Source organism: Esox lucius, chromosome 11, assembly GCF_011004845.1.
Source record: "Esox lucius isolate fEsoLuc1 chromosome 11, fEsoLuc1.pri, whole genome shotgun sequence".
NCBI lineage: Eukaryota > Metazoa > Chordata > Actinopteri > Esociformes > Esocidae > Esox > Esox lucius.
Genome location: NC_047579.1, coordinates 24,624,173 through 24,638,025, shown reverse-complemented (window position 1 = coordinate 24,638,025; position 13,853 = coordinate 24,624,173). Strand labels below are relative to the sequence as shown.

The window sequence follows — 13,853 nt, the reverse complement described above, 5'->3', positions numbered from 1 at the left end:
TTACAGATGCTGTTAATTTGAGCAGTTTTTGCCCTAAATTAAAAACTGACACACCCTACAACATGTTTAAATGTAGTATTTTCCACAACACATTTTTCATTTTCTGTTGCTGCAGGATTGTTTACTTTTTGTGTGAAACTTGAAAACATTGTGCATCTGTGGTGTTCTTGAGGTCATAGGCAGCATTCCTCCTCCTCCAAACACAGCGAGTTGAGTTGATGCCAAAGAGCTCGATTTTGGTCTCATCTGACCACAACACTTTCACCCAGTTCTGCTCTGAATCATTCAGATGTTCACTGGCAAACTTCAGACGGGCCTGTAAATGTGCTTTCTTGAGCAGGGGGACCTTGCGGGTGCTGCAGGATTTCAGTCCTTCACGGCGTAATGTGTTACTAATTGTTTTCTTGGTGACTATGGTCCCAGCTGTCTTGAGATCATTGACAAGGTCCTCCCATGTAGTGCTGGGCTAATTTCTCACCATTCTCATGATAAGAGTGTGCTCCTAATCTCAGCTTGTTACCTGTATAAAAGGCACCTGGGAGCCAGAAATCTTTCTGATTGAGAGGGGATCAAATACTTATTTCACTCATTAAAATGCAAATAAATTTATAACATTTTTGACATGCATTTTTCTGGAATTTTTGTTGTTATTCTGTCTCTCACTGTTCAAATAAACCTACCATTAAAATTATAGACTGATCATTTCTTTGTCAGTGGGCAAATGTACAAAATCAGCAGGGGATCAAATATTTTTTTCCCTCACTGCATCTCTTTTCAATTAAATATATGTTAGAATTTTGTAATATGTTTTCACTTGGAAGGTATACAAAACATTTCTATCATCCCTTGTGAAAACATAGAATCCTGCTCATAACTTCAGATTTTAATTACTTAACTTTTGAAGAAACAACTTCATCTGTGGGCTTTGAAAAGGCCGTCTGGCTCAAATCTATGAGGCAGCTGCTTTTAGAATGAAATTAATCAAGTTTGATCAAGTGAAAACATGCCTATCTGGGTGGCCAGGCCAGATACTGTAAAATAATTCCTTCAGTTATTTGCAGTGGCTCATCATGTTGCCCAGTATGATAGGTAGAATGGTCTGAATGTGGCAACAAAACTGCCAAATGTTCTGATTCCACTTCAAGACACCTACTCTTCCGACACAACCAACACAATCAAGCCCCTTTGACCTCTTTTGTTACTAACACTGCCCCATTCTACATTCACCATATTCATCTACAGCTATTATTGTAGAGTGGGGGAGAAATATGAGGTGACATGGAAGCAATAATGTGAAGGTAGGAAGAATTAATTGTTGATCTATCCCTGTCAATTGATATCTGTCTATAACGATGGGTTGTTATTCAATTTCTCTCTATGAAAAGTTGATCTGTCTAATTCCATTCTATTTTGTTTGATATATATATTTTTCTATTAATTTATACATTATTTGATATGTATCTTTTTCTATGAATTGTTTTTCAATCTACAGCTCTGGAAAAAAATAAGAGACCACTGCACCTTTTTCTTTCCTTTCCAAAAAAAGCCGAAAAGGAAGGTTTTGAGTGAGGACCAGAACGGTTAAAATTAAGAGACCACTGAAAATTGAACGCTTCTGTTCCTCACTCAAAACTTCCCTCTTCAACTTTTTTGGAAAGGAAAGAACAAGGTGCAGTGGTATCTTAAGTTTTTCCGGAGCTGTATATTTTTCATATCGATCTAAATTAATTGTTTTTCTGTTTCTGTTTAACAAATGTTCTATCTGTCTCTATATTTTGTTTATCTACCTATATCTATGCCTATATAGCCTGTTAATCTAGCATCATTTTCTCAAATGCTAAATCTGTCTAGATGTTTAGCAACCAAGAATTTACAGCGATTTCTGGAGATGTGGTCAAAAGTATTAGGACTCTGGCTCTTTCCTCAAATACAATAAACTCACATTGTCTCTATGAATGAGTTGAAATTGACTGAAGAATTTGGTCTCCACACATCTTTTTTGGTCTCCACAATTAAGAACCTACTGTACCACAAGTAAAGTCCTGTTGGAAAATGTTTGGGAAATCTTTGCTCTGAAGCAGAGGTCTCAAACCGGTTCCACGGAGGGCCATGTGTCTGCAGGTTTTTGGGTTTGCCTTTAAATTGGTTCCCAGTTCAGACCTAAACAACTAGGTGGGGGTAGAAACGAACCAATTAGTTAGTCAATTAAGTACAAGGTGAGAGCAAAAACCTGCAGACACTCGGCCCTCCGTGGAACCGGTTTGAGACCTCTGCTCTAAAGCATTGTATCGAGCTGAATGATTAAGAGAATTCCCAGCATCACTCATTTACTTCATGTCCCCGGTCTACCTCTTATAGAAGAGAGTTAATAAATTATTTATGAAACAGGCCGACAGAATATGAGTGCAGTGGAGTGTAATGAGTGCACGTAATTTGGTTAGTGTCAGTAGCATCGTTAGGCTTGGGCATCCATGGCTTCAGCCCTGGGTCATTTTGGAACAGCCCTGGGTCTTTTTATCCAATTCCAAAATAGGGAGATGATGTATGCTTGTTTTGTGAGCTGACATTAATGCAGCTACAATAGTGTTAGGAAATGCGTGACTCAACATTACTACAGAGTACACTTTCACATTCTGGTCCTGGTTAGAGTGCATTTTGCTTCAGATTTTTGCAAACAATTACTGGAAAATTTGCTTTAGAGTTGCCATGCCTGTTAGAGTTGTCAAACAAGCAAACTGCTAGATATTTGCTTTCAACCAGTGACTGTCTGGGCTGAGCTGCATCAGAGACCATCAAAAATATCTTATTGGATATTCTTTTCTATTTGGCATTAACCCTTCTCTTTCCAACTGAAACTGAAAGAAATAATAGAATCAGAAGACAATTTGAACTTTTGATAAGACTAAACCAGTAACAAAAGACTAAATAATACCAAAGATAATATGAACCAACAATTTGTATGAGTTCTTAAGCCTTAGTAGACCCTGACTATTCCCCACTGGTGGCTCCAAATTGTTGTTTTCTCTCCACATGTTTCCTCATTGCCGGGCACTTCCAAACAGTACAGTGTTTTGTCTTGAACCAGTCCTGAGTGCTTTTTGAAGTGTGTTTTGGGTCATTTTCCTGCTGGAAAACCCAGTAATTTTGTTGGAAAACCAACTTTCACACACTGGGTTTGACATTGCCCTCCAATATGCCTTGGTATTCTCCTGATTTCATGATGCCATGCACACCAGAGGCAGTAAAGCAAACCCAAAACATCTCTGAACCTCCTGCCATTTTGACTGTGGGGAGGGTGTCATATTCTTTGCAGGCTTAATTTTTTCTATATACAGTACATACATATGGTGTGTGTTCCAACACAGTTCTAATTGGGTTTCATCAGTCCACATGTGGTTGTTCCATTAGGATTGTAGCATGTTCGCTACAGTACATGTGATTTGGCAAACTGCAGTCAGGCTTTCTTTTCAGCAGTGGTTCTCCTACCACACAACCACCTTCCGCTGAGTTGTTGACGGATGGTGCCAGTCGAAGCAATTTAACTTTGTACTTGAAGGTCAGCTTGAATCTGTGGGGACGTTTGTCTACTTCTGTGCTTTGTCTCCTATTTAAACAGTAATTTGGAATGTGGAATAAGCTAAGATTTCATGAAATATATACCCAAAGAAATTTGAATTTCAACCCTTCACCAATTTAATTTACAATGTGTACTGGAGATAACTTTTAGTCTGAGGGATTCCAAAACCCCATGACCTGTTACAGTAGACATAATTATGGATTCCCAAAAATGGGCTATCTGATGAGTTAAATAAGTTGAATAAATTGTAAAAAAAAAAAAAAATTGCTTTTAGCTCCAATCAATCAATAAAATAAATGTAAAACCTTTTTTATTTAACTCTTCCATTTATCCTTACCTGGTCCACCTAACGTCTACAAAAAAAAAATTCTGTCTGAGATCAGTTTAAACATTCATCTATTTCCATTTTTCCTCATCGTATTCATTCAGCAGTTTAATTGTGTGAAATTTCTTGTTCCCTTATGACAAGGGTGAGTCTTAAATGCCTGGCCGGTATGTGATATCTAATCATGGTGCATTTAAATTATGTATCTCATCAGATTTCCTTTTAATGACATTTGTACTCCACACTTTATAGGAGGAAAGATAAGCAAATTTAAGGAAAAACCTGAAGAACTGAGTGGAGGAACATAAGAAAACTGATGAGATGAAAGAGGGTTTATTAGTGGGGCATGGATGGCAGTCACAAAGATTGGTCAACTAGCTAGTGTTTCAGGAACAGTGACTATAGTTACATCTGCATTTCTTTTATTATTTATGGGAAATACATCAGTAAATAGGGACGAAAATGGTGGTCATAAGTGCATATTTGATGACTGTGATGCTCCAGCATTACTGCAATATGTAAGAAAAAACAGAAGACCAACTCTTTCCCAGGTCACTGAGAATGTAACTGCAGGACGTGATCAGACTGTGTCAGCAGTATGTCGATAACTACAAAGAGACGAATATTATAGTAGGGTTGAATTGCAAAGGTTTTTCCTTTAATTTGGCAACCGTGTGTGCATTGGGATATGAATGGAACATAGCAGCGTTAAACCAACCGCGTTGAACTTTGTCCTGCTACTTCACGTGGTTGCTAAGCTAATCGTCATGAAATCCCTTGCAGAAAACCAGGGTAAATAATTGAAACACTAAGAAATAAAACCATATTCAAAACTATCAGGTCTCTGGAAATGTTTAATGGTGTGTTTCTTTTTCAAGTAAATCATGCTAATGTCGGTTAATCAAGGAATGCACTTCTTCCCATAGTTCCCAATAATTACCAACAATGCACCGCGCGACCCATTGACAACAGAGGGACAACATAACTGATGGGAAGCTAGCATAGTTATCAACCTCTACAAACGTTTCTCTGCTTGCAGTAGTGTTCTTGCAACTGTCATGTTTTTACGTCGATATAATTAAAATTCGTTGTAGTTAGCGAAGCGGCTTGTCAGCTTTCTTGTAAGACGTTGAGTGTCATCAGTTCGCACTCCGGATTAACATTATTACTGTACTTCAATCAAAAGCTACCTGGCAACTTGTAAGCTAGCTATCTTATGTTAGCTTGACTGATTCAGTGGTGCCATCCCCGCCTGGTAAAAAAAACAATATTTTTTTACTGGTAAATCCAACGCTGGCTAGTTGTTCGGCCTGTTCGTCTTTTATCGAGGTCCTATAAGAAACACTGATCAGAAAATTCAGTGACAAAAGCATGGCATAAGGGGAGTATCAAAGAGGCTACTGTACTGTCAAATGAACTGTCAGACATAACCAGAATTGACAGGACTTGTGGGTAAGTGCATGATATAGCTAGTTAGCTTTAGCTAGCATCACATCCTATGAGTACAAACATTTAAAGTTCCAGAATGGAGTGGAAATCAAAATGGCAGCCATACCAGACGATGATTCTGATCCAAATCAGTCTTATTGGAATACATGATTTGATCGATTTCTTAATTTTGTTGTAACATGTGTTCATTGTTTACATTTCTTTTAAAGGGAGGTTACAATGAGACGTTTTGACAAGGGTTTGTTTACAAGAATGCGTCATTGCAACAATATAAAAGGAATATCAGATATAAAACAATAGAAAAAGTGTTATTTAGTATCAACAAGCACCAGAAGGGTAAAGAATGGTAAGGACTGTGCATAAACGTTACCTGAACGTGAAATGTGAATAACTTTGTTATAACACGGGTATTTAACAAAAGTGACTACTACTAAAGTACCACACAGAAAGTCTTAGCCATAACAGCTACTTGTGCAGCAGATTTAGACTATGTTTTATGGAATCTGGACACACCCCACATGCCTTTATTAATTAGGCTATTACAATTTGTACTCATAACATTTTCACCCAGCACAGCCAGAAGAGGACTGACCGCCCCTCAGAGCCTGGTACCTCTCAAGATTTTTTCTATGTTTCGACCCAATTATGGTGATTTTTTTCTAGCCACTGTGCATCAACCCTGTTGTTGCTTGCTCTTTGGGTTTCAGGCTGATATAAAAAGGACTTTATAAATGTGATTGATTGAAACTACTCACCATATCCATGCAAAACTTAAATCAACCTATGATCTGCTGATTTGATCATCGGGAATGCTCTTTCTAAGACCTGGTTTTGTTTCTCAGGGAGGTTGAAATACCAAACGTTTGGGGACAAGTGATAATATTGTCCAAATTAAACATGTATGTGTAGCAATTAGTTTCATTTCCTTTGCACGTGCTAATTCCTTGAAGTCTGTGACCTATTAACGCAACCAATTGCTGGGTGTCTTCTATGGTGATGCTTGGACAAGCCTGTCCTGCAGCCAGTCTTAATGCTGGAATTGTCATCTTCAGCGAACTTAATGTGAACGCCCTTGAATCTGACAACTGTTATCATCTCACGTTTTCTAGGAATTGCAGTTTAATCTCAAACTAAGAAATGCTTCAGTTACATTTATTGCAGATTTTCTTTGATATAATTTGCAACTTGCATTTAGCCTACTTGAGGTGCAAGACCGTTGCCTTTGTTTTTCAGCTTTTGAGGCAAACTGTCAATACACATTAAATTTTTTGACTCAGGATTTTTGTTTGCTTTCGTCATCATCGGGATGCACACTGTGTGTCAAATTTATCAGTCATTGGCTTTCAAGATGTACTATTCATTTCTAATATTTCTCTAAACTCTAGTAGAATAATTTGTAAATACACATTATTGTGCATGGCAAAGAATGAGACAGAGAATGGAAACATTTCACATTGTAAATATATATATATTGAATTCCAAAGTAAGGATTTTACAAAGCGTTATTTTAGGCATCCTAATTGAGGGAGAGACAGGGAATGTGTGGCTTGATTGCCATGTCCAAAACCCTTCCTGGGTAGGGAGAGCCAGAGATTATCTCACTGCAACAAACAGGAAACAGTGGACAAGAAATAGCTGTTGATATTCAATATCATTCATTGACCAATCCACAGACCAGACCAGAAGTACGATATCCAATCATAGTTAACCAGCCAACATTCTCATAGAGTGGTGGATCACATCTGGGTGTGTCTCTTTGAGTGGTAGGCTTGGCAGAACAGGGTTCTGAATTCCTAAGTCTGATAAAAGCTTTGCATACATAAAATAGACCAGTAGTCAAGCCTTCTGGGTGCTGTATGAGAGAGAGAGACAATCTGTTTTCCGTTGAGGCCTGAAATGCTGCATGTCGTTTGTCATTTCCCACTTGGCGGGTGGAGGTTATAGTGCATGGAAAGTCTGGGTCTACATCTTTCTCCTCTTGTTATAACAGTGCAGTTTATGTTTGATGCGGAAATGAATGTTAATCTTTTATGCTCAATGTGTACATTTATTATGTCCAGAAATGCACGTCGCAACTGCAGAAGCACCCATTTAACTAAGACTGTCTGCAATGATGCCGAGATGAAATGATGCCCTTTTCATCGGTGTCCTGCAGTAAGTAGACGGGATGTCCGAGCCCCGAGTCAGCATGGAGGAAGAGGAGGCTGGAGCCGGGAGAGGGGAGAGAAACGCCAGGTCGGCCAAACCAGATCAGTCCTCGGATGAAGCTCAGAGACCTGGGCAGCTGGGGTTAGTGTCACTTCTGTCATGACACTCTCACATTAGTCTTCCTGCTTTCACAACCGTTCTGTTAAACAAAAAGTGGTGAGATAATTAGCACTCCCGGAGGGGTTAGAATTTGGCCGCCTCTGGTGCTGGAATTGTGCTGATAAGGAAAGTGTTAGAAGAACGTGTGAGATTGGATACGACACAGTTTGTATGGCCGCAGCGATATGGCCTAAGACAATGTTTCCAATTCATAACCTTTTCAGTCATGTTCTTGTTGGACCATTAAAGGTGAAATACACTTCATTTGTACATAAGCTATATTAGAAGAATTCCACAACCATACAACCTGACTTGATTAATCCTTTTTTTTGTTGTTGCAATAATCATCAATCAATGAAAATGTCTGGTTTGTTACAAATTTGATCAGAACCACACGCAACTCTGCGCATCCACTAATGACTAAGCTCGTAGCTTTAAAGAAAATAAACACAATTCCTGTAACCGATCTAGCAAGGGCAGGCCCACTTGCTAACGGGGTAATCAGCTTATAGACACTGGCCTCACAACACTTGGTAACTTTACTCTAATACTAATACATAATACATTTGAGTTTTCAGATTCATTACACCACTCGGTGGTATTTGCACTGACACAGATGTGTAATAAGGGTGTACCAGTTCAGTACCACACTGTCCTTTCTTCAGGCTGCCCTCAGTCTCCCGGCTTCCCTCTGCTGAGCCAAGCCCCTCCCCTTCCGGTGATGGAAGCGGACTGCTGTCGCTGCCGTGGGAGATGGTGGCCCGCATCGCCTCACACCTCCCGGCGCAGTGTGTCATCACAGTCCTGCCCCAGGTGTGTGTGTGTGTGTGCGCGCGCGCGTCAGCTGACGGGGGTCGTGCATGCCTTGCTGTCTGCTTTAGGTTGTTCAGCATGACGATGCCTAAGGAGTGGGCCTTTAATTACACTGGCAACCCATTCTAGACTTTGAGACTTTTGCTGTAAAGCCTAAGGCGTCATTTTCTAGGGTAAGAAAAATGGTTAGCGATTATTTTTTTTGCTGAAATAAAATCTCCAAGCCAGCATGGTACATTGGACTCGTGTCCCTCCCTTCCAGGTGTGTCATGCGCTGGGTAACGTGGGGAAGGACAGCACGGCCTGGCAGCTGAGGGCACGCAGGCTAACCGGCCCCAGAGCCTCCTTCCCCGTGGGGCCTCGGGACAACTTTGACTGGCCCTCGGCCTGCCTGGAGATGGAGGAGCTGATTGCCTGCTGGACGGGGCAGGGAGAGAGGGCGGCCCGGGAAGCCGAGCAGGCCAAGAGGGAGAGGGACGTGGAGAGGGCCCAGGAGAGGGAGAGGGAACGAGAGGCCCTGGCAGAGGAAGGAGTTGGCCAGTGGGAGGAGGTGGAAGCGGGCAGGCCCCAGATGGATGAGGGGATCGAGGTGGAGGCAGTAGCCGAAGATGGCTTTCGGTTGGAGGGAGTGAGGGAAGTAGCGTTGGACAGGGAAGAGTTGATGGAGGACCCGGGAGGAGATCTCCGGATCGGTGTTGGGGAGAGGGAGGAGAGGCAGGAGGCTGCAGCCGAGGCCATGATGGAGGAAGACCGGGACGACGAACAGGCAGTGCTGGAGGCCATCGAGGTGGAGGAGAGAGTGGGTGTTTTGCCGGATCGAGACGCTCATGATGACGCAGCGGAACCCAGACAGGAGGAGAGGAACGGGTCCAGCCGGCCACCCAGCCCTCCGCCGGCCCTGGAGCGACTCTCCCTTCCCTCGGGGCACATCGCCGAGGTCAACTCGGTCCTCCTGGTAGGGGGCGAGGGGGCGGTGTGCGCCTCAGGCTCCCGGGACAGGAACGTGAACCTGTGGGACCTACGGGACGGGGGCTCCACCGGCAGGCTGATCCACACGCTGGGGGGCCAGGGCCTCTTCAGCACCCACAGGGGCTGGGTATGGTGCCTGGCGGCCCGGGGACCCCTACTGGCCTCCGGCTCGTTCGACAGCACGGTTAGGCTTTGGGACCTGGGGGCCCAAGGTGCAGAGAGGGGCCTCATCAGGGCCCGGGCAGCTGTGCTCTGCCTTGCTCTCCCTCAGACGGACGTGCTGCTGGCTGGCACCTACGACAAGAAGGTCAGCATCTACGACACCAGAGGTGAGGGATTCGCGAGATGGAGACTCGTGGTCTCTGTCCCACTAATTTGGATTATATTCTGTCTTACATGCTAACCGACAATTTTTACAGTCTATGCTTTTAAATTTAGTGTGAAATGTCGTCTACCACTAGCAGCTCCTTTTAGAGTTAAAGGTTTGTGTTAATGCACTTCTAAAGTTGATTCTGTACACTGTCGCTGGATGATGATGTCATATGCCCTGGTGTGTCTGGTGCAGTGGCAGAGCCTTTGGTGAAGAGTCTTCGTCTCCATAGCAACGCGGTCCTCTGCCTAGCCGCAGACGAGCAGTACATACTGTCTGGAAGTAAAGACCGCACCGTTGTCATTTACGACCGCAGGGCAGGAAAAACCCTGCAGAAACTACAGGTATACACGCTCATATGAACACAGACACACACACACCAGGATGGAAAATGCTGACTGACTCCTATACAGATGTCTACACAGGTGCTTGAAGGTCTCTACATACTGTAATGTCATAACTGACCACTAGGGGCAGTGGTGACTCCTGTACAGTTTTTCAGACCGTAAATATGGCTTTTGAATAAGAATGTGACGTTTTAACCATTTCTACGTGCTACAAAACCCCCAAAGCCTTTTAGGCAAGTGACCGTGACCTTGGGACTAGTGAACATTGGAACATTTTAACAAATGTTACATTATTTTTTTCATTATTTGTTATCGGAATTGATTAAAAAAAGTGCATTTTTTATATTTTGTTGTTTTACAAAGACTTTATAGAATCATTTTTCATTATAAAAATAAATTGCGTAAATTAGCTTACAAATGTCATTTTCTCTTAGCTTCATGGTAGAATAGTTGGATCTTCCAGGATGGAAACATTTTGCAGAGCGGGAACATTTTCTCCATGCGGAAGTGTGTGTAATAGCAGGAAATTGGCTTCAAAATGTAAACAAGAGGCTTGGGGATTCTTAGATTTATCTAAACTTCTGTGCCGACCATGTCCTTTCCCACACCCACCACCTAATGTTCCTTTTCATGTAGAAAACTGTGCATACTTTAATTCCCCAACCAACACACATCACTACATAAACCTCTGATGATATCCCATATGGAGTAGACTTCTAATGGAAGAATATAATATGCTTTGAGACAAGCCAAATCCCAGATCTTTGTTTCTGCTATTTTGTCTTGTTGGATTCAACAATGATCTGGAGCTGACAAATCAGCAAGGTCAGACATGTTAAACACTGGGCCTTGTCTGCTCTCTCTCTAGCTGAGCTCCTACCTGCTCTCGATGTGCTACAGTGGCAGTGAGGTCTGGGCGGGAGACAACCGGGGCACGCTCCATGCCTTCTCCATGCAGGCCGGTTCCTTCAAGGCCATCTCTCAGTTTGACGTGGGACACACCTCGCTGGTCACCGGCATCCACCGGTCCCCTGGGAGCCTCTACACCTGCTCTGCTGACCGCACCATCAAGGTACGCCCTGGTCGTCCGGTTAACCCGCTCCGACCGGTCTGAGAGGACGTCACGTCATTAGAATGAAAGGAATGGAATGTGTTTATTGTCCGTCAGAGGCAATGGTAGTCATGGAAAATGATTCAAACATGGTGAATATACACTATCGGTTAGTCATTGAAAATGATATTCATCAAACATGGTGAATATACACTTTCTGTTAGTCATTGAAAATGTTTCAAACATGGTGAATATACACTTTATCTGGTGTTCTGTTCTTTCATCTTCCAGGTGCACCTCCCCTGTGCCCCACCAAGAACGCTGTGCACACTGCATCACCAGGCAGGCGTCAGTGGGGTGAGCCTCTTCTTTCTTCCCTCTACACTTGTCCTTTTGAGATTTTGATGGGGGGGGGGGGGGGGGGGGCTCCTCAGTCCTGCCTCCACTCTCCTTCATCCTCTGAACTCCTGGTGGAAAAGGTAAGGTATTCGAGGAGAGTGAACGCGGGGTGGGAACGAAAAAAAAAACCACGGTATGACGGATTGTGATGATGGCCTCATAACCTCTCTCCAACCTTTATATTGTTGAGGAAAGATCTGTTAGACTCTCTCCTGCTCTCTCACTCTCTCTTTCTCTCACTTTAGTTGAGTGTGGAGGCTGGAGTGCTGGCCATTGCCTCGGGAGAAATGTGTGTGGAGGTGTGGAGGGCGAGGAGGTGAGGAGGACCACAGGGCTTACACAGCCCTTTGTCTAAGAACGTTCCAGAAGTGATGCAAGATCACATTGTGGTGCAAGTACTGACAAGATATTGAATTCTAATGGTCAATAATTTACATTCTAAACTTCCTGAGAAGCTTTAAGCATGTGACAGACCTGTGCTTTTAGCTTTACCCAAAAACCTGTGCGTACAAAATCAAACCACTTGTGTGTTGAATGTGTTGTTATTTAAGTCCTTACCCATTACCATACATTTATCAAAGAAAATAAGCCAAGTGAAGAAAGCTTCTTGTTCTTGTTAAAATGTTAGAGTGCTAATAACACTTCCTGGTGCAGTGTAATTTTGTCTTTGTGTGTCCATGTGTTGTATACCAAGCACTCATTTGAAAGCTTGACTTAGTCAACTGGATTTCAGCTTAAAGGGTATCATTGCCAGCTAATGTTAGGCACAACACTATAATTAAGGGTTTCAGGCAGTTGGTTGTTGCTTGTTGACTGAAAAGACACTCCAGTAAAAGCATTCAAGATTGTTCTAGTTCTATTTTTTGGGGATTGTCATTCTTCTGCTCTGTGACAATTTTCAGGTCCTGTGCAGTGTTTAATTGGATTTTTAAATCACTTAGTCTAATATCACTGTGTATTTATTTTTTGTAACCAAAATATATTTTTTTATTTATTTCCCTCAACCTCCATTGGTCCTTGAAATATTTGGTCTGATTGTGTGGTTTGTTAACAGCTGTAAAAACACTTCTGTACACAGACCTGATCAGCATGCAGCCAGCCTCAGCTGAACAGTTATTGGTTTATTATATTAAAATCTGCCTATAATCATACACTCGGCCAAAGGTACAATCCAACCTTAGAAGGTGGACATGTCAGCACTTAGAAAGAAAGGCGTTATCATAATTTTAACCATTTGAGTGTTATTTGAATCTTAGTGTACAAACATTTAAACTGATGTGGAAACAAATAAAAAAAATCTGTCAAGCTGTATGTGACATATTGATTGTAAAGTTTTATTATATATATTTTTTAATGTCTTTATTTCTGAGAAGGGTAACTCTAGCCCGTGTCTGCTGACGTTCTTGCACTCCGTACTACTCTGATCTTGTGTCAGTTAAAGAAACATTCTGTCATTCTTTAGTTATCGTTCTCTTGTAGAGTACCACACCAAATCTGGCCATGTTGTGAAGTCTTTATTTAATTACTATATTCAGATTTTGAAGAATTATCAAGTAAGCCTTTCACTGTACCATTTACACCCACTGTGCTGTGCAGGTGACAAATAAACATAGACATTATCTGAATCCTTTTACTGGAATCCTTGCTCAAGTGCCTCGTTTGAGTGCAAAACCTGTAAATGCCCAATTGTAATGTGTTGCTCGCAAATGTTTTCCATTCAAGTTTGTGTCATACACACCGACAGTGTTTATGCTGCTTAGTTTCCTTCGCATGGTAAATTATATCATATTAGCTCACTGCCTGCGACTCCTCCTCACCTGTTACAAAAGAGCCCTCTGAATGTACAATACTCAAATTATGACCATTTTGTTACTGTGTGAATGTGTTGTGATTTCTTTTGTTATAAATAAAATGTTTACACTTAATGAATTTATTGTGTGCCAGTGTACCTTCTTCCTTATCATTAATCTACATTACTTTTTATTACTATGTTCCTGATACTTTTTTTTTTTAAGTGTAATTTGAATATACATTACCAGTCAAAAGTCTGGACAGACCTACTCATTCAAGGGTATTTGTTTGTTTTTACTATTTTCCACATTGTAGAATAATAGTGAAAACCTCAAAACTATGAAATAACAGATGGAATCGTGTTGAAACTAAAAAGTGTTTAACTGATCAAAATACATTTCATATTGTAGATTATTCAAAGTGGCCACCCTTTACCTTCATGACAGCTTTGCATT

General features: G+C 41.7%; 1 protein-coding gene across 3 annotated transcripts; it reads left to right on the top strand.

The window, feature by feature from the left end:
- The first annotated feature begins 4,853 nt into the window (after positions 1 to 4,853).
- On the top strand, positions 4,854 to 13,536 carry fbxw9 (F-box and WD repeat domain containing 9). Of its 3 annotated transcripts, none has more exons than XM_010874025.3 (8): positions 4,854 to 5,354; positions 7,507 to 7,640; positions 8,324 to 8,471; positions 8,734 to 9,769; positions 10,006 to 10,154; positions 11,026 to 11,229; positions 11,500 to 11,565; positions 11,853 to 13,536. In XM_010874025.3, exons 2-8 carry the CDS (start codon positions 7,519 to 7,521, stop codon positions 11,925 to 11,927), a joined length of 1,800 nt encoding a protein of 599 aa, XP_010872327.1. In that variant the 5' UTR covers positions 4,854 to 5,354; positions 7,507 to 7,518; the 3' UTR covers positions 11,928 to 13,536. The 3 variants fall into 3 exon arrangements, with proteins under 3 accessions (XP_010872327.1, XP_019906829.1, XP_010872331.1); XM_020051270.2 differs by having other exon boundaries at positions 4,854 to 5,697; XM_010874029.4 differs by having other exon boundaries at positions 4,854 to 6,250.
- Positions 13,537 to 13,853: the final 317 nt, after the last annotated feature.

Coding starts and splice junctions, on each gene's coding strand:
- fbxw9 (XM_010874025.3), top strand. CDS start 7,519: ATGTCCGAGCCCCGAGTCAGCATGGAGGAAGAGGAGGCTGGAGCCGGG. Junction 7,641..8,323: donor CAGAGACCTGGGCAGCTGGG/GTTAGTGTCACT, acceptor TCCTTTCTTCAG/GCTGCCCTCAGTCTCCCGGC. Junction 9,770..10,005: donor CAGCATCTACGACACCAGAG/GTGAGGGATTCG, acceptor TGTCTGGTGCAG/TGGCAGAGCCTTTGGTGAAG.